Here is a 25,341-nt window from a genome sequence, read left to right as displayed (position 1 = left end):
ATGGATCATCCTTATCTGTCATTTAAAACAGCAAATTAATTTAGGAGTCAAATTAGCCTACTTTACCTACCATGTCTTCATCATTTCATGTTCAGGAGGACAAAAGTTTCCTTTCTTTTATTGGTAAATTTATTTATAAAAATATATAAATCCTTTACTGTCAGATCATAGTGTTTTGAATGGAAAAAGCATGCTGAGTACATATATATGTGTATATATAATATACATTACATATATTAGAATCCCTAACGTACATAATGCATTTCACTGTAATGTATTTGCTGAGTAAAGAAGAAGGTGTAACAATAATGCCTCTGTAAAATTGGTTAGGGGAAAAAAAAAAAAAAGTGCTGCATGAAACTTTACCATATATTACACAATTCCATGATTCTGTAATTTTATTATTCTAATTTAATATCCTGTTCTTTTGTTCATGTTTACCACTGTCTCTTCAAGCTTGTATCCTCAGGCAATAAACTTCAGAAAGTGTGGTCTTTGTCTTCTAACCCTCCCTTCCTAAGTTCTTCACCCCCCTGCTAGCATACTAGGAATAATTCATTGTATTTTTAACTAATTTATTTATATCTAGTGATGATGCTCATGCTTATGGCTTTGAAAATTATACTGCATATAAACAGATGTTGCAGTTAGTTCTGGTATTCAAACTAGATTTTCTCATTTCTTTGTTCAATTAATTACTTTTAATTCTGTGTCTTGAAGTTTCCATAAATAAGTCTTCTCCTTGACTTGAAGGGGGACACCATTCAAATATTTAGGGATATACTGCTAGCTCTGCCTCAGTATTTTTAATTTAAGTACATATTGGTTATTGTTTTTAATCTTCTGTCCTAAACCTTTCACTTCAGGGTCTTCATTGTGGTTGCTCTTCTCTGAAGTTTGTGATGTACCATTATCTTTTTGGTATAAAAATTAAAAACTTGTAACTCTATATCCAGTTCACAAAGAACAATAAATTTAGGTTGAAAGCCACCTTTTCAGTCTTTGCTTATGTAGGGACCTTTTTTTTTGAGTTCCAAATCACTATCAGACATCTCTTCCTCTCTGCAATCACCTCCCAGTATCATTCACCATTACTGCTTTCAGGATTTCCCCTTCCCATTTTACTTAAATTTATTCACAGGACAGAACACTAGTTTACAGTATTCTGAATTCTGTTATCATATGTTCTGCCTACATTTCTAATTAATATAAGCCTTTTTTATTTTCTCCTGGCTCCCACTGTTATTTACATTTCCTCCTAATTTATTGCTGAACTGCAAGTTTCATCAAGCAGATTATTTCCTTTGTTAAATAAGTACTGAAGATCTAGGTCCAAATATGAATTTATGCACATGTCACTACCTCATTTCTATTAATTTATGATATTTTATGCAGCCCATAGTCCACTTCTAAAAACTGTGTGAAAAACTAAACCAATCTGAATTAAGTTTTGAAGAAACATAATAGAAGTCTAAATAAAATCCGTATACTGTCATTTAATACTGTCCTTTCATTCACCCATTTTACAATTCAAAAAGATAGCTGGGTAATATTTATAGTATTAGAATAAATGTAATAATACAGAAAGTCATGATAATTATTAACATTTTGTTATTTCCACACAGTGATATCCTTTCAGCTTCTTTTCAAAGCTTTACTAGTCTCAAAACTAGATTTTTAGAACCTAAAGTTAACTGTTTTCTTGTTAAATGTGTTAGGTTTGTGTGGCCAGGACTTAGTAGCAGGTGGGGCTACAGCAGTGGTTTCTGTGTGAAGCGGCTAGAAGTTTCCCCCATGTCTGACAGATCCAGTTAGGGGTCCAGGCTGGCCCCACCACTGGCCAAGGCCAAGCCCATCTGAGGTGGTAGCGCCTCTGGGATAATATATTGAAGAAAGGGGAAAAAAGACTGGGCAACTGAAATTGCAGCTGGAGAGAGGAGAAAGAATATGTGAGAGAAACAGCTCTGCAGACACCCAGGTCAATGTAGAAGGATGGGGAGGAGGTGCTCCAGATGTTAGAGCAGAAATTCACCTGCAACCTGTGGTGAAGCCCATGGTGAGGCAGGTTGGGCCCTGTGGCCCATGGAGGCTAACAGTGGAGGAGGTATCCACCTGCAGCCCAGGGAAGACCCCACAACAAAGCAGGGTGATGCCTGAAGGAGGTTGTGACCCCATAGGAAGCCCCTACCAGGGCAGGTTCCTGGCAGAACCTGTAACTCCATGGAGAAAGGAGTCCATGCTGGAGCAGATTTGCTAGCAGGACACACCGGAGCAGTCTGTTCCTGAAGGACTGTGCTCCATGGACGGTACCCACACTGGATCAGTTTGTGAAGAACTGCAGCCCATGGGAAGGACTCATGTTAGAGCAGTTCATGGAGGACTGTCTCCCATGGGTGGGACCCCAGGCAGGATAGAGCGTGAGGAGCCTCCCCCGACCAGAAAGGAGCAGCAGAGACAATGTGTGATGAACTGACTGTAACCCTTGTTTCCCATGCCCCTGCACCACTGGCAGGGAGAAGGTAGAGAATTTGGGAGTAAAGTTGAGCCTGGGAAGAAGGGAGGGGTGGGGAGAAGTTGTTTTAAGATTTATGGGTTTTTTCATTACCCTACTCTAATTTGATTGGAATAAATCAAATTAATTTCACCAAGTTGAGTCTGTTTTGCCTGTGACAGTAATTGCTGTGTGATCTCTCCCTGTCCTTATCTCGTCCCATGAGCCTTTCGTTATATTTTTCCCTCCCCCTGACATACAGTTGAGGAGGGGAGTGATAGAGCAGCTTTGGGGCACCTGTCTTCTAGCCAGGGTCAACCCGCCACATTAAATTAAAAAAAAACCAAAACAAAACATTGTACAATCCTGTGTTATTTACTTACTTTAATAGTATAAGATAAATATACCCTGTACCATTGGATTCTGGCACATTCAGTTTTCCACAGGTGACCTTATTCTTGTTTGTCAAGTTCTTCTTATTTTTTAATTGTTTTAGAATCACCCTTGATTTCTTATTCCTAAAAAAAAAGCTTTTTAACTCAGCTATTTTAAAGCAGATTAATATCATCCCCTTCAGTCTTTCTGGTATTTGTTTTTTTCCCTATGATGTTGTAAGAAAATCCTTATTATCTTAACCCCTTTGGCTAGCATTAATCTATTTCTCTTTTTATACCACCTTATCTTTCCCCTACAAGCTTTAACTTTGAATATTTTTGTCTGGCTGCCTTTTCTCTTTTCCCTTTCCAGAACAGTATTCAATAGTGATTCCTTATCATGTCTTTCAGTGCCAGAAGCTACCAGCAGCGTGGTACAGCTGTGACAGATCACAAGCGAATGGGAAAGCATGCAAACATGCTCCCACTTTGTGTGAGTGATGTAAAATACTTTAAGAAACTTTTTTTTTTTTTTTTTAATACCACCTCTTGGTAACACTGAACCTGACTTGCTAAATACCAATCTGTTTCAAAAATCTACAGATTAAGGCTGACATAGCCAGAATTATTTGTAGAAAACTTTATTTAGAATGATTTATTAGCGATTCTTCAGATTAACTATTTTGGCCATTCTGCACACTGTCCTTGTATTTTAGATCATTTTACTCCTAATTAGACTACTACAACCTGAAGCATGTTAAAGAATAACTAAAAAGCGACAGACCATTACTGTGATTGATGGGTATAACAAAACTGACAATATACACACTAGCTCTGGTTATGTATCTAGCTACTTGCTGAATACTGACATATGTACAAACTATTAGGGATCGAGAAACCCTCACTATGAACCAAAGAAAAGACTGAAGTAAAATATGCAGCTCAATAAAATATGCAAACTCAGGTTTTACCCTGAGCAAGGGATTAGAGTATATGACCTTAAGAAGTCCCTTCAAACCTAAATTTATCTATGAGTCTATATCACATAATTTCAAAAGTATTTTTGAATATATTCATCAAAATTGGTCTGACAAAATGATAGCCTTAAGGCACCTCCCTTAAAATCTCTTGAATTTATTATTATATCTGATTACATTAACACAATGAACTACTCTCAAACATAGAAGAATACCAAAATCTTAATATGCATTTGTACCTTAAAAAAATCTCCATGTAAATCATGACTGAAGTTTGAAAGCTTGAGCTCTGGTCTTCTTGGACTACTGCACTCCAAAATCTGAATCCTATATATGACATCACACCAGGGGAATGCTAAAATATAACCAAACCGTGAGGATGGCCTCCTAACTTAAGTGATCTTCCAGGGACCACCATCAGTTCTAGAAGCTAAATTGCAACAAAAAAGTCATCTAGCTAACTGTTCTCACTCAGCTGGTGTTGTAAACCATTCAAGCTTTCAACATCATTTACTAATGTTTTCCAGAGGTTTCCTAGTTCTAACATTTTAAGTATATTCTATCTATTCAGAGCATAATTTTTTTAAGAATGTAAAGCTTACATGTTTACAAACATTTTTTCTAAAGGGAGAAATATATAAGGACTGCTACAAAGAACAGCAGCACTTAGTTAATTTATTTTATTAGTCTTGAAATGGTTGAGGGTAGGCTCAGAAACAAGGATCCTGTTGCTCTCATGAACTTCCCAGACTTACTGGGGGAGGCATAAATCGCCTTTTGATACCTGTATGCCAACAGTTTCTGCAAAAATACAGGAAATAATCTATTGCACATATGAAGGAATAAGAAAGATATAATCTACACAAATTTAGTAAAAAAATATAAATTCAGTAGATAGTTTAATGTAATTAGGAAATTTGCTTAACCATTATAACTGCATATTTCTCAGTGAGATGGCATTGATTGTTCCAGACTACCATGGATTTGTACATGAATCGAACACAAAATTATTAGTACTATAAAACTGAGTGCTGTGTGGTTGTCCTTATCATGCAACTAATGAGTGGTATACACAAAAAAGAAACTTGGAAAATAAAAATTTATACTCAAATTAGGGACACCTGTGTGGACAGAGACATTTATGTATGATATCTGGCCAGAGTTCAAAATTCACACTGCTAAATGTTCACCTGGGAGAACTAGGACAAATTCAGCTGTAGCAAATGTACTGGAGACAGGGTAACTAAAAAAGGGAGGGGGTAATTTATAGCATTTTCTGGAATACAGAACAAAACAAGACCCCGCAAAAAGTAAAATAAAATAATGCTGCGATTGGTTGTTAAAGCTATTCAGTGTTACAAATTAAGATTAACTGAACAAAGACAGCTCAGAGAGCAAAAGTGGTCCCAGAACCATTGTCACTCAAAAGCACATAGATCTAACACTGCCCTGGAAAGGTCATCAGTCCATCTGTTTCTTTGGCAGAGGTGACAACCAGCCTACATAGATTACTCTCTCCTAACAGTATTTAACATTCCATAATCCTCAAACCCAAGACAATCCCATAAAAATCCAGGAGGCAATCTAAAGCATTTCTATACTATTGCAGACACAATGGGCTAGAAGGAACACAGTCATTCTGTGGTTAAAAGCACTGATTTCAACAGTTTCTAAGCTAGATCCTCCAAATGAAAGTGTAAATGATTTATGACATCATTAGATACAATTGTCTCTATGCAGACAATTATTTCCAGTTCTCTGAGCTTATTGTGTGGTTTATTATAAATAATCTAAACAAGAAAATGTAAAACATACATTGAATTATTTGTTTTAATCATATTTGTTACACATTTGTACTCACAAATGAAAAGTATTTCAATGTTGTTTATAATTCATGTGATTTCAAAGACTTCTTGTGTCATTTTGATTAAGGTATTGCCACATTTGAGTAGACTTCAATGCATTTACACATGGCAAATCTATTAAAAATGTAGTAATCATTTGTGACAGTGAAACCACAGCAATAGGAAAAGTAAAATCTTGATTAAATAAAACCTGTACCTTTGTGTTTCTTACACTGATGAGCGACCAACTTGTAAATGTGCTTTCATATAAACAATAAAAAGAATGCTTATTATAAAAAAAATCCAGAGATTTTACTGAGAATTCCATTTTTAAGAGTGTGTGTGGCACTTTCTAGTAGTTCTTGTGCTTAAAATGACAAGAACCCAAAACCAGATAACATGAAAGAATCTCTGGCTCACCTTGCCTTCAGTCCTACTGGGATCAGTGGAAATTAAATACTAACAAAAGAAAAGGTTGACAAGCAACATCATGAAAATCCTCAAGGTTACTGCAAACGGATTAACTCTCAGTATTTGTACATGTTCTAGATACCTGCTTTGGCGTCTAAAAGGGGACTGAGCAGAACTGGAAGCTTCATTTCAAGCAAGTGGTGCAGATGCCCTGGAATTAGCTCCTGAAGAGCCTATGTGAGGACACTCCTGTTCCCAATGGGCCTGAATAAAGGCTTCTGGGACTGCATACTGTACTTTGTTCCCTCTTCAAGCCTGGTTGGGGACGTAGATGACCACATAAGTCTGCTGTGTGCCAGCAAAAGGCATCTAACCTGCTGATAACCAAACCTCTACACACCCTTGGGCAATGCTATATACTTCAGAGATTACTGAGCTGAACCCAAAGACTTTTTGCTCACTTTTATTCAAAAATACCAGCTATGGAAAAAGGTAGAATACACCTTTCACATACGAATACGCTACTTAAAGTAAGTATCTCTTAAGGAGGAGGACATCGAAATTCATGGTCATCCTTAGCCTGAGGAAACTTAAGCCCATATTTTCTCTTTCCTGGGATACTGCCCTCACTAGCAGGCAAAGGCTCACATTAAGCATTGGTGCGTTCTGATATTCCCATGAAACTACAGCACTGCAAGAAATAACAAAGCAAGATTTATGGGGTCAGCAGAAGCAACTCAGAGGAAACCCCGCTCTGTACCGGTGGTTGAAGCGCTTCCTGACTGAGGGCAGGCTCTGGGCAACATACACATTTAATTCCTAGCTTCACCCACTACAATTTGGTTTCCTGCACTCTACCATCACAGCAGTAATGGGACTTGAAGAAATTAATGGGGCGTGGGCTGGAAGGCATATCCTGCCTTTTATGACTGAGACCATTTTTGTGCATAAAACCAATGGAGAAAACCAGTAGAAGATGATGGCACAGAGCAATGGGAGAAAACAAACCAGATTTGGCAAGAATTCATGACACAGAGGAATCACATGCAAAGTACTGCATAAAGCTGGGAGTACAGGACTCTTCACAGACCTTCAGCTTCAACTGGTTGTGTGACTGGAGTGATGAGGAAATAAAACCAGGGAATTAAATACAGGGATTCTGTTTCTTTGTCCAAGCTTGTGCATTTCTTGAGCTAGCTGAAATACTTTGTTTTGTTTTGTTTTGGTTGATTTTTTTTTCATTTGTAATTCCTACAGAGCTTCTGTGTTTACTTCACCTATTTTATACCCCAGAAGGGATAAACTGTAAGGTTAAGAGTACTAATAAGACCGGAGTTCTGTGGAAGTGCAAACTTCTGGAAAATCTGAGGGTTTAGCTGAAAGAGTAATGTAAATAGCTAACAACCTAGACACACGACAATGCTCAGGGAGACCAAGAGAAAAACCAAGAAGCCTGCTGAGTATTTAACTGTGAGCTCCATCAGGGCAATGTGGCAGTTTCTAACAGAAAGCTACAAGTTACAAATAGCAAATATGCTGAAATGGACTTTGTGGCCTGAGGGTCTGTCTTATAAGAGGAACAGTGTGTGATCGCCCTTCAAGTTAGCATGCACATAATGTATTCTCTGATCAACACAGCACTTTGTGTCTTCACCAGCACATCACTACTACCATGAGCCGTGTGTCTGCCAAAGGAACAAAGGAAAATACCAGGGGTCTTTTCGTCTGCAAGCCAAAAGGATCCCTGTCCTGAAATGGCAGGCTTCCCGACTACATCACAGTACCAGACACCATCTTGGTGTCATATCGCAATAGTGTCTTTGAATAGAAGAGATTTAACAACTCCAGTACTTTTTTACTTCACGAAATCTCCAGTGCACCCTATGTTTAGTCTCCAGTGTTTAATTTACTTATGCCTTTTGAATTAATCCATGTAACAGACACAAATACTTTCTAAATTTTCAGCTTTTCAGCTGTTCTGGAATCTAATTTTTTCCCTGCATAAAGGTCTGCATAGACTTCTCTCCAGAATACCACAGGGACTCTCCTTAATTTGCCAGAAAAGATCAATTAACAGTATTTATCCTTAAAATGCACAAAGACCATAAGTAGTCACAAAACAAGCTCAAAATTTGTAATGATAACTAAGCTCTGAGGAAAAGACTGAATGGACAAGACTTTTAAATCCTTGGCTGGTATCAGACATGCAACAAAGATCCATGTTAATAGGGCTATACAATTCACAATGTTCTGTGCTGCTAGCAAAATAACTTCTATTTTTTAATTGACATCTCTCTTAGCCAGAAAAATAGCAACCAGATCACTGAAAAGATCCGCACGGATTTTAATACAAAATGATTCCCTAAGATCTTCCATACCCAACTGTTTGAAGTGAAATATTGTGGTCAGTGTACACCCACAATAGAAAACAGACCTTAGAAAAGTAAAACAAATCCTTTGACACTGTGCCACAGCATTATTGTAAGGTATTCAGTTAGGATTTTAAAAAATGGCAGTTGCCAATCTCTGAAATCTAGTAATTGCTGGACAGTGTTTTGGTAGATGATCAAAACATCCTACATGCTTGCTTTTGCATTTCTCACCTTATGCGATCTAAGTAAATTATAAATTCTGTTGTTAAAGATGATCTTTTTGTCATGTTTTTTGATAACCTTTACTATGTATACTTACATCCTTCAGGGCCAGATATTCTTCCACAGCTCATAATACAATACATATTATCTCCCAGTACTTCATAATTTAATGCCTTCTCCTTCTTAGGAAGAAACTCCCTGACAGTGGCTGTCATCTTAAATGACTGTAAACTTTGTGTTTAAATACGTATCATATATTTAAAATGTTTTGTGAAAGGAAAAATTTAGAGATAAATACAACTCTAAATTTACACAAAAACAAGAACTAAGAAGCATCTATTACTCCTGTTGTAGTTGTGTCAGTCATAGCCAAACATCAGCCAACTGCTCCTAAAGTCATCTGTTTTTATCCAGACGTGTCTAGTGTGATACCATTTGTCAAATATAAATCAATAAGGTGATACTACTTTTTCTTTTATCTAATGCTGAAAAAAAACCCGCAGGCTTTAGACTACTGACATTTTGTAACAAATTCCATGGCAGCTCCTGAACACATTCAACAGAAGAAAAAAAAAAAAAAAAGTACAGTGATGATAACCAGTGTCATTCTTGCCAGTTAATTCTATAAACGTTTTTTAGTGTAGCCCTGTATCCTTACAAACACAGCACTGCTGTTGCCATTAAGAAGCCTCAGGATATGTCAAGTATTGTCTGAACTTCTCTTGTTTTTCCTGGAGCTTTGTTTAGCCTGTTTAATGACCAGCCAGGTATTGCCTGATTTGTTTAATTTTTGCTTATCATTGTAGAACCATATTCTTTTTATGGATGGTAGCAACAAACAGTTATTCTGTACAGAATGACATACTTATTATCCCAGCACAATGATTAAATGAACAAGAGCACAGTCCTGGCAATGAGAGAATTGTTTGAGAGCAGAGGTGTCCGAGCAGGAGACACTGGATGCAGTGGCAGGGGCAGAGGTCTGGCCGGGTCAGCGAGGGGCAGGGGTTGGCACTGGGGATCCCAGAGCTAATGAAGACTACACTGATGATCAGTTAAGACAGTGCAGGTCCGGGAACTGCAAAAAACTAGGTTCTAGGATAACAAGAACAAAGAATATTTGCTCAATTTATGTAAGACAGTCCTTCTGTAGGAAATTTGTTATTAATTTATTACTTTTTGATATTGATCTATTTGATAGATATTTGTTTTCATTTATTTTATAATTAATTTGTTTGATAATATTTACAGAAAATATTGTTAGTAACAAAATATTAGTTTCTTCTTTTAATATTGTTTAGATATATTTAAGGTACCCACATTTTCAGTTGAGGGTATTTACTGGTAAACCTGCTTTTAATTAAATCCCATTTACATGAATAATCCTTTTGATTCAATATGATTAATTATGTACAAGTCAACACAAAAGCAGGAATTTAGTTGTGTCTGAAAAATATTTAGATGCTACATCACGGCACACTTGGGTTCCCCCTCATGTCTTATTTACGATAGAAATTCTTTTATTGTATAGTTACTGTCTGTGTTATGTTATCAGACCAAATTCTGTTCTTTGCAACATTTCAATTTCACATGGACAAAAATCCATTATCTAAAATCTTAAAAGCATGAAATAGGAGATATATAAACATAAGAGTCCTTCATTCCCTTTATATAGTTCATCTGAAAAACAGCCAATAAAATCACACTTTCACTTCAAGCACCAGAAAATACCTGAAGCCAACACGGGTTTGATTTTCATCAGAGCTATGGGGAAAAAAATATTTGGGGTTTAGCAGAGATGGCATAATCTATATATTTTAAGTACCTGTATGACACTGACTACTGAGCAAACTGTAAACTTTGATGTACTTATCCTCATAATATCACCAGAAGGCAAGGCAGTACTATCATAACAATACCATGGGGAAAGTGATGCACAGAAGTTGTATTTTCAAAAGAAATCAAATAAATTTGCATGCCTCATCATCACTTCCAAGGCCTACATCCAAAATGAGGACCTCCAAAGTGTTCCTCCCAGGGCAGCCTACACCTGCTGATGTCTAAGAGCCATAAGCAACATGCCCTAGATGCACACAAGGGCCTGGGCACTGCCTTAGCTGTGAGAAGTAGCAGACTCCTGAGAGTCACTTGCACCTCTTCTCAGAAGGCTCTGTCCAGTCAAGGAACAGGAATACTCTTGATTTTTCCCATATTTGAGGCTGCCTCAGTTTTTGTGGATAAATTAAAAACTCAGTTGACTAAAGAGAACAAATATGTAATCATTTGAATATTAATTTACAAGACAGGAAAACATCGGTTGCAGGCCTGGCTCCAATTATTTTTAAGTCTATTACATTCTCCCAGGACAATAACTATCAAACTTTTCTTCTGATCACAATTCTGCTTCAAGAGGTGAAACTTGTATCTATTGCATTTATGAACCCAAATAACAGCGTAATCAGCTGAAGCCCTATGGCCCTGTACATAACTCCCACAACTTTATCAGGTGTTGGGGTTGGCTAATATCCCAGCCTTGGCACCCCCCTCCCTTCGAAGGAGAGTGAACCTTCATGATACTCTCTATATTAGTGGTTTCCTAGACATTTGGTGCAGACGGGACCAGCTGGACTAGGCTCTGTACTCACATTACACCTGCAGTGCTAAACATTTTTCCTCCTTTCCTTTGTCAGTATGAAGCACATCTATCAACCTTCAAACCCACCAGTACTGGAGCATCTGTATGTGTGCCAATCACTGCAGATATCAGCCAATGCCAGAGAAAAAAACAAAACAAAAACCAACCAACCAAACAAACAAAAAAACCCCACCAACCCAAAACACTTCCAAGGATAAAAACAATAACTTGTTATAGCTCAAACTGAAGTACCCAGTTTTGCAGACAGTTGAAATCTTCTATGCATACAGTACAGAAGGGACTGCAATTAATATATTTGTAGGATAGAGAAGCAAATACCGTATAAGAAAAAGTGAATAATTTAGGATTCAAAGAAATATTCCACATTAAATCTTCAGACTTAAGATTTTCCAAAATCCTTTCAGGAGAAAGTGTTCTTGCATAAAGGATGTACAATATTATTCCTCATAACCAATAAATAGCATGAATTCAATTCCCTGATTTTCTAATCTGTAATATAAGCTCTTTCTAGCTGCACTACAGGAATGAGTTCCAAGGGCTTCACAGGCTCATCCCTGAGCACTCTGTGTACACTTTCACAGAAATCTGCACCACTCTTTAATGGTCAGCAGGAAGCCCTGAATGAACATGTATCTTGGACTCTGTTTTGAAGGGTTGGCCAGTAATATTGTAACCAAACCTGGTACAGCTGCCTAGAAACACAGTATGATGTAACTGGCTGCTAACATATGCAAAAGAGTGGGCAAGGGTAATGGGTATTAACCACTTTATCAAAAAACTTTTTTTTTTTTTTTTTTCCAAAGCAAATCTAAACCTGGCTGAGCCAGTACCACTGTTCCTCTCCAGCTCTTTCTTGTGCCGCTTTTTGGTACTGATGGAGGCTTGGCTGGGCCATCATAACACACACAGCATCAAGATAATCTAACTAAAAAACCTCAAGGTCAGTAGTTTTCTGCTTGGCTGGTGTGCTGAAATGGCTCAGCAAAGAGAAAGGAGTGAGGCCAGAGCCATCTCTGCAGCAATGGGGTCCCAGATTCTCACAAGCAACAGGTGGTAACATACCTCAGTTGATGACACTGGTTAACAAATTCCCACTTAAAATAAGGTATTTGCAATGCCAGTTAGAAGCAGTAAGGTTAGAAGACCTGTTAATCATTTTCCATGGCTAATTCCATTGGAGAATTGCTGTTTTGATCCTTCAGCCTCCCAATCATCCTTCAGCAAAGCTGCTCAATAGCACACAACTATCAGCTATGGCTGAAAATTATTATCCATGCTATAAACAGACACTGTCTCTGCATAACTGATGAATGAACTAGCAGTACATGAAGATGAGCAGGAACCAAAGTCAGCTCCCAAAGTGTTTTGCAACTGAATAAAAAAGAGCAAATTTTGTGAAAACTGCCCAAAAAAAGGATGACACACTGCTCTCCCTATTGTCATCAGTTTTCTATCAAGCTACCAAAAAATGGATGGTATTCAAAGTTTCTGTTTTTGTTGTGGTTTTGCCACGTCAAGGAGATATAAATGAAATTTGAACTGAAAAACTGAAAATAGTTTGCTTCCAAATTTCAGTTGCACGCATTTTCAGCACCATCAAAGAATACTAATTTGAGTATGTCATATGCCCTGTTGTCCCTTCAGAAAATTAAGAAGAAAACCAAGAAACCGAAGTGCAGCGCATAAAGAGATAGGCTAACCAGCTAAAAAAGAAAGAAAGACAGTGAGCAGTTACAAAGTTGTTTTTTTTAAGTGCATCTGCTTCACTCAACTAAATGTCAAGGATGGTTTAAAAAGTAAAACTACAGAGAAAAAAACCCCTTAATTAATACAAATTATGAAACAATTTGCTTTTGGTAGAAGGAACACATGCTATCATTGTTTCATGTCTCTTTTGTGGGCTCTAATCTAATATTCATTTAGACCAAATTATATTGATAGCATGGGGAATTTGCCTTGAGTAAGGACAATGATTTGGCCTTTGCAGAGTAGCGTAACACTGGTCTCATACACTGTTATTATAGATTGTTTTTATTAATTCTGATGGTGGCTAGTCCATCAGAAAAATGTGTCAGTAGACTGACAAAAACTTTATTCATAACTTTGGTAAGGGATTAATAAAACTGAGAATGACTTTGAAAAATTTGACTGTCTTCCTCTTGAGATTTAACTAGCATCAGTAAGGGCTCCAACTCTGAAATATTCATACATCAATGATGCATAATTTGTAAATTTGTACTTTATATCATGTACAACTTTCTCTATCCTAAAGAGCATTTTATATTTCTTGTTACAGTGAATGCAAATAATGCTCAATGGAATTCTGCAGTGACCTTTGTTTTATTACAATTACTGCATATTTATAAATGAACAGCTAAACTTCAATTTGAGAGCTACAAAAACTTTGAGTTTGAATCCTTTGATAAAACACAACTGAATAAACTTCATAAAATTAATTCCCTAAGAAGAGAAAAGAAAGTCTCATCTGAAAATTCCTCTGTGTATATCAACACACAAAGCAGATTTTTCCATGCTTTTGCAAATAGAAGACTAAACAAAACAGCAATATGGATAGATTTGAACAGAAGAGGATAAATTGCTTTAAAAACAGCACAGGAGAACACATTAAATGTAATAGATCATATAATCACTGTATTATATAAATGCATAAAATATAAATACGTAGATATAAACCACTGCATAATAATAAGAAATGCAGTACCTGCATTATGTCATAATATAATTCCATGTAATGTCACTGAGACCTAATAACTGAAATCCCACTATGTAAACAGAATCACCATTAACTTCTGTTAATGGCTGTTCTACATGTGAACACTTCCACATTTTTCAGAAGCACAAGCAAATCAGAGGACAAAGTCTAAAATACAGTAAACATTGTATATTCTGCCCACCCATAACAAGTGTAATAGAAGTATCTGAAGACAAAAGGCATAGCTTACTGGTACAAGAAAGTCAAGGAAGGCATGACTGGTCTGAAATATTTGATGGTACAAGTATCAAGTACTTGCTCACCGGAGCCAGCAATAAAAGAGTCAGAATCCTGCTTCTAACCTGGATGCACTTTGACTTCAGTCTGAACGCTTAATTTCTTTGCATATCTTCCCCATTCTTTATCACTGGTTCCTATTCATGCCCTGTGCTTTAGAGTGGAAGTCTCTAGCAGCACTCATCCCCAGCTGAGAGCAGGTCTCCACAATGTCTGATGTGCAATAATGCCCACAAACAGAGGTTTAATTCAAGCAAAAATGGCAGCCTGGGGAACAGAAATCCTGGTCTTGGTTATAACACAGCTTCCAACATACTACTTCATTTAAGTGATGAATGTTTTAAGCAAGCAATGAGCTCATGAAAAACCAGCATTCAGATCTTGTACAGTACATTTGTGATTTCGCTGAAGGCAGAGCAAACACTTGCTGCAGCCGGCTGACCTTTCCCACAAAATAAGTAATATGTCATCTTGTTAGTGTGAGGAGTGCTGAATAAAATACTGATAGAATCTGTGATACCAAAGAATTACCACTCAGACACACATATAAGCAGCCAAATATACTTACTAATAAAGCATTTAAATAACTGGAAGAAAAAACATTTATATAGGCTTTTCCTACTGTAAAGGAAATTGGGTATTTCCCTTTTTGAAGGTATCAGAAAATTCACTTATAGGTTGATCCAAATCCTACCAAATTCAGTCTGCATGTGAAGTGCTGATTACTTTTGTGCACAGACTTCTAAACTTTACTTCAAAACAAGAAGTTTCATAGTTTACTGAAGTAAATCAGGTGGAAATGATCAATACAGCACAAACTGAAGTACAATCATTACTGATAAGAGCATATAATCCTTGAAACTCAAGGTAGGGCTTATTGATTAAGAAAGATTCTGATCATTAATGCTTTTTCTGCAGTGCATCACTTCAAAAAAAGAATCTGAAATCAAACTTGCATGGCTCTGATAAAGCATCCTATTATGAATGGTCCAAAGTGACCCAAATATGGACTAAGAATATAAACATTTCGGGTGATCATTTTCTTTTATCAAAGTAAGTCCAAAAGGGCATTACATGAAGCATCCTGAAATCCATAGATTTTGAAACATTTCCTTCAACTGGGAACCAAACCCATAAAGAAGAAACACAATGTCTCTGACTAATTTTATGAGAGTTTCTATGATGATTTTGGCCATGAACATTTTAAGAGGAACAATATTAATGTAAAAAGTTATTCAAAGTGAAATAATTTTTCTTTACATTCCAGATTTTCACTGAGATCAAACTGCTCATAACCTGCACAGTAACAGGTTATTTTAGTGTATAATTTTTATGTTTTTAAACAATATTTTATAAGTTGTAATGAAAAAATAGCTTTAACACAAAATTAGAGCCTGTTCTTCCATTAGTGCTCATCTTCCTATGTCCCCTTGAACTCACAGATAAAAGAATCATAAGCAGCAGGATATAAAAACTATCAAGAGTCCTCCAAGTATGTTGCTGTACTCTTTCAATATTCTGGAAAACAGTTTTATTTATTTTGGATTCTCTAAATTTTTCTTTAATATAGTTGTTGCACTAATTATAGAAGTGTATAGTTGTGAGGCTCTGTTTTGTAATTTTTGATCTTCCTAGACAAGTTCTGCACTGATTTAACAGTTTAAATCCTCTGATGGAGCCAACTGACTGCATCCTACATCTTACTATTATTCAACGTGTAATAAATTATTGTTTTAAAGAGACATTTATTATAGTAAAACCTCTTAAGATATCCCTGGGGTTTTTTGGTGTTCTGGTTTTTTTTTTTTCAGATCTGAAATCAGGAAAAAATAAATAAATCAGTTGCTGAATACTGAAATGCTGGTACACAGTGAGCTGTTAGAATTTGTGACATAGTAGACCAATGCTATATTTCTAGCATATTAAAAAATCCCCACTAAAATTATTTTAGACTGGCTGAATAAGATATACAAGATTAAGCCTGGAACTCCAAATGCCAAGATTTAATTAATGTGAATAACCCCTCTCTTCTTTTCTTCTGTTGGATTGAAGTAAGAGGTTGAAAGAATTATTTTCATTGCTTTATGAGGGACTCTGTCAGATGCGGCAGTAAAACAGGGGAAAACTCTCTTCAGTTTCTAAGTAACTCTTATAAAACCCCACAATAATATTATGGCTTTGTAATGGTCACAACATGAAAAGAAGTTTTTGCATTGTTATTGTCATCATTCATAAAATTGTATGGACTGACTACATGCAAAGGTTTTACAGGCCCACTAAAGTTGGAACTGAGCCCTGTCTTACTGACAGAAACTTCATGAGATACTTCAGTCACCGCACTGAAGATCAAGAGGACAAATTCGCTTGAGCCCTTAAATTCAGGACCCTGCCAGAATGTTCATTGAGATCTATTTCCTAGTGCTTTGATCCAGGCTAAGCACCTCAGATGTAAGGCTATGGAAAAGGATCAAGATACAATGAAACTGGGTCTTAGTAAAGATGTGGTGATTTTCAATATTGCTTTAATCAGTGACAGTGAAGATGATCTGCCTTTGGAAGAAATGCTGATTAAACCACGTATTTCCAAACCATTTTATTAAAAAAATAATAGTTACAGCTTCCTTTTTTGACCTAGTTCCTAGTTCCTTATTGTTCAACACTTCAGCACTTTTAGAAACACAATCATTCATTGTATACTTGTCACATCTTTTGTAAAATGCAACACTTTTTTTAAAAAAGGAAAAATACTTTCATCCATTTTCCAAAGCCATTTATCACATTCAAAATTGTAAAAAAATATCAGAGTTCAAAAAAGAAACAGTAGGCTTTAATCTAAATGCTCTTTATTTACATTATGGTTCTAAAATGTGACTGGAAATAGTTTTGAAAAAGATTTTACACTTCACACAGTCAAGCTTGATGAAAGCAAATCTGAAGGATGGGAGGGTATGCATAATACTGTAGAAACCTGTCAGGTCTTTGCAATTCCTTTCGGAAAGTCATTGCTAGGCAATGGCAGTACCAAATCTCAAAGTAATACACAAATTCATAAACCACAATTTTACAGAGTCCAAAGCACTCTCACAGTGTTACTCCAACTCCATGTCCCTTAAAACTCAACTTACACTAACAAAACTGTACTTAAAATTGCCACTGTGAACTCTAACAAGACACCATTCTCTCAGTTATTGGTCAACCTTATTTTTGGTACCTATGCCGATCTAACTGGAAGCAGATTGCCTGTGACATAAAAATTTGTATTTCTTGCCTAAATATTTGCTGGCACAAGCAGTGAATTCCACTATGTTTGTGGCAGGAATATTCTGCACTGTAACCCCTCAATAAAGCCTCCAACTGAACCACAAACCAGCTTTATACATACAAATACACTGACTGATGTAGTTGATAAATGTGACTCTATCTACAGAAAACAAAGACTGAACACACCTCTCTCGCAGATTTTTTGCCGTCTGAGGAAAGGGGGAAAATGCTTTAAACACTGAGTGAAGGACAAAAAGCATTACTACTACTGAGAAGTAAAAGAACAATTGTCTGTACTGAGAAGTACAATTTGCTAATTGTTTATAACTTTTAGTAACGACCTGATGAACAGCTTCCAACTGCATTAAAATAATTAAATAAACATTGAAATAATTGTATTACTGTTCAAAGTCTCAGGAACACCAAAAAAAAAAAAAAAAAAAAAAAAGCGCAGTGAAAAACAAGTGAAGGAAACTTCCCACCTACCACACAAATTTCCACCCCCTCTAACCGTGCCGTTTCTCAAGCTCATATCCAGGAAAACCCACAAGTAGGAGCAAGAATTAAAATATGCTTGAAGAAACGGGAAGCAAATTATGTTGGAAATGAATTTCAAATTTAAGCTGGGGAGATGGGGGGGGGGGGGGGGGGGGCAGTGTTTGCCCTAAGCTTCCTTTGTCCTTTCTACAAAGCTCTTTTCGGAAATACGTGTTTTGACTGCGAGACACGCATCCCCCTAGAACTCAGCACATTTTTGCGACCGGTAGGAAGGCCGGCAGCGGCCCGAGCACCCGCCGTGCTCACATCCCTTCTCCCGCAGCGCCGCGAGCCAGGTGGTACCTTGGGATGGAATCGGCGGGCAGCGGGGGATGCACCTTCCTCCCGCTGCGGGACTGACTCTCTCAGCGCTGGGGCCCCGCCAGACCTGCGCGGGGCTGCCAACGCGGGGCAGCCGCCACTGCGCGGCTGCGCCTTCTACGCGCCTTTGGGTCTGCGGCGTTCGTATTTGCTAATGGGCTCCTGTCCTTCCCCACGCCCCCATGACACACACGGCGGAGGCAGAGGGCGTGCGAGCAGCGCATCCCCCCTAACTTGCGCGGCCCGCTGAGGGACGGTGTGAGCCCCTGCGCACCCGCGCAGCGCCCCGAGCGGCAGCGGCCTCCCCCGCGCAGCGCCCGGGGGTCCCGCTCGGCCCCGGCTCTGCCTGCTGCGCCCCGGGCTGCGCGGCGGGGGCTGCCTCCGCCTCTCAGGGCACTAATTAGCTCTAAACGACGTTAAATACCATCCCGGCCGCCGCACGGGCTTCTCGGGAAGCGTTTTTTTGCCGGAGACGAGCTTGCCCGTCACGTCGGATCGCCCCGTTTCCTGGGCTCCGCGCTCTGGGCGCGGCGCTGACCTGCGGGATACTGGATGTGTCCCTCACCCTCTCCTCCCCGCGGCCTCTGGCACCGCGGCAGCTGGAGCAAGTTCAGCTTTTCTTCTCCCACAGCACTGGGGCTTGGCTGCCCTTAAAGAAAATCCTCTCCTAACAACGTGTCAATGTTACATTCCTCCACAAAGCAACTTCTATTAGGGGGGCTGGGAGCTTGGCACTGCCTCGGCACAGACTGGGAGCTTTGTGGCTATGCAGAAAACAAGGAGACAGGGAACATTTCCTGCATTAAAATGCAACACCCTGGGCTCTATGATTTATCCCCCCTTTCCCCCGTTCCCGCATGGCTGCTCTGAAGGATCCCCTCGCCCACAGGTTGCAACCAGAGCCCCCCATCTAGGTTCAGCTGACACTTTCCCTGTCTCTCATCCCCTCCAATGACCTTCCCCAAACCACTCCCCAGCCTCCCCAAAATGTCAGGAGGCCAAAACAGGAGCTAGGCAGAGGGTTGCCGTGCTAATCGCTGGATGCCGTCTTCCCACTCTTCTAAAACCTCCCATTTTCCAGCAGGGACACAAAGCAGCTGCTGGGACTGACAGATCAGCACCCCACCCCCCACTAATACAGAGCTGAGGCCACCTGGAGAAAGGGTGCAGCAGCCCGTGGCTCCTTCACAGAGCTCCCAGCAGGTCAAAACAGTGTGTCCCAGTTCTGTGCAGTGCCTCACATCTCCAGGCATCTCAGGCAGCAGGTTCACCCTGAAGAACTGCATTTGCTTTTGGTTTGGTTTGAAGATGTTGAGGTCTGGCTCCATGGGGACCAGGTGTCCTGACCATGGTAAATCTTTTGGTCTTTTAGTCAGGTTGCCCGCATGCCTTTGAAAATGTTTTCCTTGCAAAGTCAAGGGATCGTATGAAGAGGGCCAAGATTTTGTAGTCAGGTGGTTGCAGTAAAGAGGTGGTGGGGGGGAGAGCAATTCCTGGCTCCCCAGCTGTGGGCATTACTGTAAGAGGGGGCTGAAAACAGATGAATCCTACTTATGAGGACTTTCAACAGTGCTTAGCAGAACTATATGCTGAAGGTTAAGCTGGTTTAGAAATTAAAATGCAGCCTTCCCAGCCCTGAGGGAGTGAGTATCTTCTCCAGCCCTTTCGCCTCATCTAGAGGTGAGCCGGAGTGGAGAACAAGTCAAATGAATGTATCAAGGAGAGCCGGCAGCAGGACCTAAACGCCAGTGTGGGATTCAGCTTCCCCCTGCCCCCCCCCCCCCGCACCCCCCACCCATCCAACCCCTCTGAGAAGCACCTACCTTCTTTTGGTGGCCGTTTAGCTTCTCTCGTGAGGTTGCAGACCTGGGTGGTTTGCAGCTCCTGGGTCAGGCAGCCCTCGGTCTGCTCGTTGAGGGGCAGCACCACGTTATTGAGCAACACCAGGGACTGGTCATCTATTCCCCATTCTCCCAAATGCTGAGGGCAGGTGCATTTTGTATACATGATCCCACAGGACTCGGTTCTTCCATTCTCAGATTTCAAGCAGCTCTCCAACCAAGTGCATAACACATGGCACCCAAACTGGCTTGGGCTCACCTTGTTCAACACCAAAAACTCAAAGAAGGATTTTTGGTCATCTTCTTTTTTGTGTAATCCTGGGAAATCGATAGGATAGACGCGGCGTATTTGAATAAAATTCTTATCATACTGCAGAAATACAAAAGCATTCTTGGAATCGCAGAGCTGCATTATAGAATGGTTATTTTTTAAAAGATCCTTTATTTTTTCATGGGAAAAATGATCAAACTGATAAGCCAAGAGGGAAAAGTTGGAGCAGCTGAAGTCCTTTTTGGAAAATTTCAGGTAAATACTATATTTGGTCGGATCTGGGTTTTCCAGCGTCCAAGTACAGTTTGTGAAGTTTTTAGGAAACATTTCACTTACAGAATACGATCCATAAATGACCCCCTTCACCAATGTGGAACACCAGAAGTCTTGGGCAGCATTAAATCCAAACATAACCAGTAGATAGGTGGAAAATATATAAATCAGCAAATTACGAACAGCCTTCATCCTATGTCATTTGGCCTGCAGGAGATGAAATGAAATAAAAATGCAAGTAGAATTCCACACGCATTGAAAACCAAACTCCTTCCAATATTCGAGCCAGCTGTTTTCAAGCTTGCAGTTAGAGCCCCTTTCAGAAAGAAGGGCAGGTAATTTTTATTTTATAACGCAAGGGACGGGTTTGCTGCCGTGTGCACAGCGCCATCACGTGGCCACCGCAACGGCCAAGTCCTCTACAGTCAAATTAAAAAACAACATCTATTAGATTATTAATAGGAATGTCCCCTCCTGTCTAGGATGTAGTCATCATGGCGTGTACTAGAACTGCTCAACTTAGGTAAAAACCTAGATGCCTTAGCCGACAGACCAAGAAAAGGGCAAGTTATTTATTTATTTCTTCAAAAAGTAAATAAGTAGCCTGCTGTAGTCATGTATGTGCACATACAATATGCACATGCAGAATTTCACCGGCATACAACATGGAAGACAGCAGCATCTGTTGTGGTGTATTAATTTTCTATTAAGTCTGAGAAGTAACTGTGAAGAATTACAGCCATAATTTCAAAATCCACAAATTATTTGTTAACAGATGGAACATTATCTCCCACACGCCTACACGCCTTTGCCCTGGCCACCAGGTATACAGAGGTCTCTACAAAATCAGGAAATACTGAGATTAATGTATTAATAAAATTTTGAGACTACTGGAAAAAGAAACAAAGACAGATGGATGAAACTAGTGCTGGTCTGATACTACCACTAAGTGCCAGCTTAAGATAATAATTTCAGTGTGCTTCAGCCTCTAAGGATGTATAAACTGGATCACTATTAGCATCTACGACCCGTAGCTCTGTATAGCTGGCAGTGCTACAGTAGGATCTCTGCACCTATTGGACTGCACTTGCCCTCTTACTATGAATATCTTGGACTGTCTGATTAGCTCCTGTGTTTTGCAGACGTGCGCTTCAATGATGAAAGACACGCTGCATTTTCTCTGCTAGTATCTCCAAATAAAGCTGTTTTACTGCACCTGTCAGCCGTCACAGCCTCCACATGCTCTGTCCTCTTAACAGTGGCCTAGGTTAATAAAGCAAACCTTAGTTATATTTACCTGTGTAATGTTATCCCAAAAATTCGAATTGAATGATTTCAGCATTAACCTTTGCGAAGTTGCTTATCTCTCACAAATGAGTAGCTTTCACCTTCAGCTTTTAAATGTAAGCAGACAGGAGTGATGCCAACCTAATTTCAAAACTCTCTAGACAGCAGTCTCTTCCACTGTTGCTCTGTAAGCAGAGGCAGACATACACACAGAGGCACTGTTACTGAGTTTTGATCTGTGTCTCTGCCTAGCTTTTCATTTCCTCACCAAACAGCAAGGCATCTTCTGTCTCCCATTGCGTAACACACAGCAAATCACTGGATTAAGCTCCCTTGAAGAGATTTTCGTATCTCCTAGATTATAATTCAAACTCTGAATCTTGAAACGGGCAAAGCAGCACCAGCTCTAACCCCTTTTATTAGTGGAGGTTTTTTAAAAAAGCAGAGCTGCTGCTGGGTCTATCCACACGGTCAGGTTTTCTCCTTTCTGAGCATCCATCTCAATGAACAACATGGTCCTTCTTCTCCAAATAGGGTCGGTACAGCATTTAAGGTTTTTTTTAAAAAAGAAACTTATTGGGAATTCTGGAAACAATTTCCCCTTTGCTGAAGCACTTTGCAGGCAATGCAGTTCTGCGCAGTGTTGTTCAGGATGGTGTAGGCGTTGAAAGCCAATGTGACAATAAGTATCTAAATTAGGTATTTCACCCATGAAAAAGGATTAATTTTATAATCTGGGAAGTAAAAAGGGGGCTTAGTTGCTTTTCTGTTTGAAAAGGAAAAAAGGCTCCAACTTTTCTCATCCTGTGTAATATTTGCACTAGAAAAATAAAGACATCTGCAGTGCTAGGCTGTTTTCTATGAAGAAACGTAATCAAATAGCCCTCATTTTAGTTGTGCATTTGTTCATGAAAGGCTACTGAAATGCAACATAGTCCTAATCGCTCTCTCCCTCTGTGTATGACACACACACACATGCACACACACACACGAATTCAGTGTGCTGGCAGCATTTCAGTTAGTTTGCACTGCTGCTAGATTCTAGAGTGAATCTGCTCATTGAAAGGATTAGGCACTCAGATTAAAAAGATCTTCCTTTTCCATGGAGGAGGGAGTTAACGAACGGCCACAGAGGCTTAAGGTTGCCCATTTTGGAAGGGGGAGAATCCTCTTCTGCTGAAAAGCAAACCGGCGTTTAGTTTGGATATTCCCCAAACTGATTTTCTAGGCGACACTGTAGTTTAGCTGAACATAGACGGCGCCATCACTCCACTTATTTTTTTCCCCCAAAAGAAGACCCACTGACTTCTCTTATTTTAACTTCCTATTAACCTAACATCCACACCCCACCCCACCCCACCCCAAATTACCCCAATCGTGCACAAACCTCAGGTTTTCTCGGTCTCGCTGGAAATTACTCTCAGAGAAGCAGACCTGTCGCAAAACGGACTTCTCTAACTTTTAAACTGCAGCGCTGAAGTAAATGCGAAGATCATTTTGTATGTGCTGTCTCTCCCTCTATCCAGCAACAGCCTGTCCCCCTCCTCCGCCGCCTCCACCCCGGAATCCCAAGCTAAAAGCTCTCCAGTCATAATCCCTGGAAATGGGAAATGGAAATGCCCCGGGCACCCTTACCTTCCACTCCGAAAGCTGTCAGGCTATTTCTCTAAAACACTAGCACCACAGGCACACGTCCCAACAACAGTGATGGAGAGATTCCCCTTCTGTCGGAAGCACCGTTTCCCATTTTCCCCGGCTCAGGTTCAAAACCAAGATTAAAAAAAGCAGCAGAAGATAAAAAACGCAGCGAGAAAACCCCCGCACGCCACACACACACACCACCGAGGAAAAAAAGCAGCTTTGGCTCCGGATCCACCAAATCCAACCACATGAAGGGAAAGAAGAAAAAACCAAAAAATACCACCTCAAACCAGCGAGCTTGCAGGGGAAAAAAATTGGAAGTGGCTGAGCAAGCGAAGGGTTTGTTGTTGTTGTTGTTTTGGGATATATTTTTTTGTTTGTTTGTTTTTTACTTGAAACAAAGTCTCAGCACAGCAGCCCGATGAGCGGCGATGCCAGGCAGGCGACGGTTTGAGAGGAGGACTAAGGCGCTAGTGCAGATTTGTTGGTGGGTTTTTTTTGTTGTTGTTGTTACTAATAGACTTATTCCTCTTTCCTGCCTCCTCCTCCCCCCTCAGGCACTGATGGCCGGACAGCGGCGGGGGGGGTCCTTGGCTGCCGATGTCGGGAAGCGGTGTGAACGCCGGGCGCGCAGGGAGTACGGAGGGAGCGGGAGCGCGTCTCTGCTGCTGCGTGTGTGTGTGTGTGTGTGTGCGCGCGTGTGCGTGTGCGCGCGTGTGCGTGTGTGAGAGCCAGCCAGCCAGCCAGCGAGCCTCCGTGGGTGCCGATGTGTGAGTGCGCGCCTGTGCGCGCCCCCCCTGCGCGCCCCCCCCGCCGCCCGCTGGGCGCGGGGGGTGGCTGCGCGCCCCCTCTCCCGGGGCGGCGTGCGCGCCGCTGCGCCCTGCACCGCGCGTGTGCGCGCCCGTGTGAGTGTGCGTGTGTGCCGGGCGCTCCGCCCGGCTCCGGCAGCGGGGCCCGCGGTGCGTTTCGCACGTCACGGCCGCTCGGCACCGAGCACGTCCCAGAAACGTTGTTTTCTGCGTCCGGGAGGCCCTTCTGGCCCCGGTTCCCAGCGCTGGGGCCGGATGCGCCCCGGCATGAGAGAAACTCGCGGGCGGGGAGCGGGGGAAACGGGGCCGGCGGGGCGGGAGGGGGGGAAGCCCGCACTTGATCTCCTTCCTCCTGTTCTTTCTTCTGAAGCATAAACCTCCCCACCCCCCCCACCCCGTCGCAGCCCCAGGAGCTGTCAGTTCGGCACCGCGATGCAGATTAACTGATACAGGGCTCTGAGGATAAACCCTTTCAAACTGCCGCCTGCCTTTCACTGGAAACAATAGCAATTTTCTCAGCGAGGCTGCAATTAACGCCGTATTTGTTCCCTGCCAGAGATAAGGCTGTGTCTGCATCGCGGCTGCATTCGTTCCCCGGCTGCCGCCGTCCGGCCGCTCGGCACGGCCGGTGCCGCGGGGCCCACCGCGGGGGTGGGGGTGGGGGTGGGGGTGGGAGAGCCGCTGGGTGCGGCGGGGCTGCCCGGGGCGGGGGTGCCGGGTACCCGGCGGGGGAGACGCGCAGC

General features: G+C 40.8%; 1 protein-coding gene across 5 annotated transcripts in view; it reads right to left on the bottom strand.

Annotated features, from left to right (window-relative positions):
- The window catches only part of ADGRB3 (adhesion G protein-coupled receptor B3), a 466,094-nt gene extending 441,298 nt beyond the window's left edge, over window positions 1-24,796 (bottom strand). For 2 of the 5 annotated variants that reach the window (XM_055811096.1, XM_055811099.1), the window contains exons 1-2: window positions 23,784-24,793; window positions 20,300-21,068 (exon numbers count right to left, since the gene is read on the bottom strand). In XM_055811096.1, the coding sequence (XP_055667071.1) occupies window positions 20,300-21,053 (754 nt within the window). In that variant the 5' untranslated portion in view covers window positions 21,054-21,068; window positions 23,784-24,793. Of the gene's footprint in view, window positions 1-20,299; window positions 21,069-23,783 lie in introns of all 5 variants that reach the window. The other 3 variants (XM_055811100.1, XM_055811097.1, XM_055811098.1) reach the window with 3 other exon arrangements.
- Window positions 24,797-25,341: the final 545 nt, after the last annotated feature.

Source organism: Falco peregrinus, chromosome 7, assembly GCF_023634155.1.
Source record: "Falco peregrinus isolate bFalPer1 chromosome 7, bFalPer1.pri, whole genome shotgun sequence".
In the NCBI taxonomy this organism is placed as follows: Eukaryota; Metazoa; Chordata; class Aves; order Falconiformes; family Falconidae; genus Falco; species Falco peregrinus.
The sequence above is the reverse complement of the archived record's forward strand: the minus strand, read 5'-3'. Positions and strand labels throughout refer to the sequence as shown.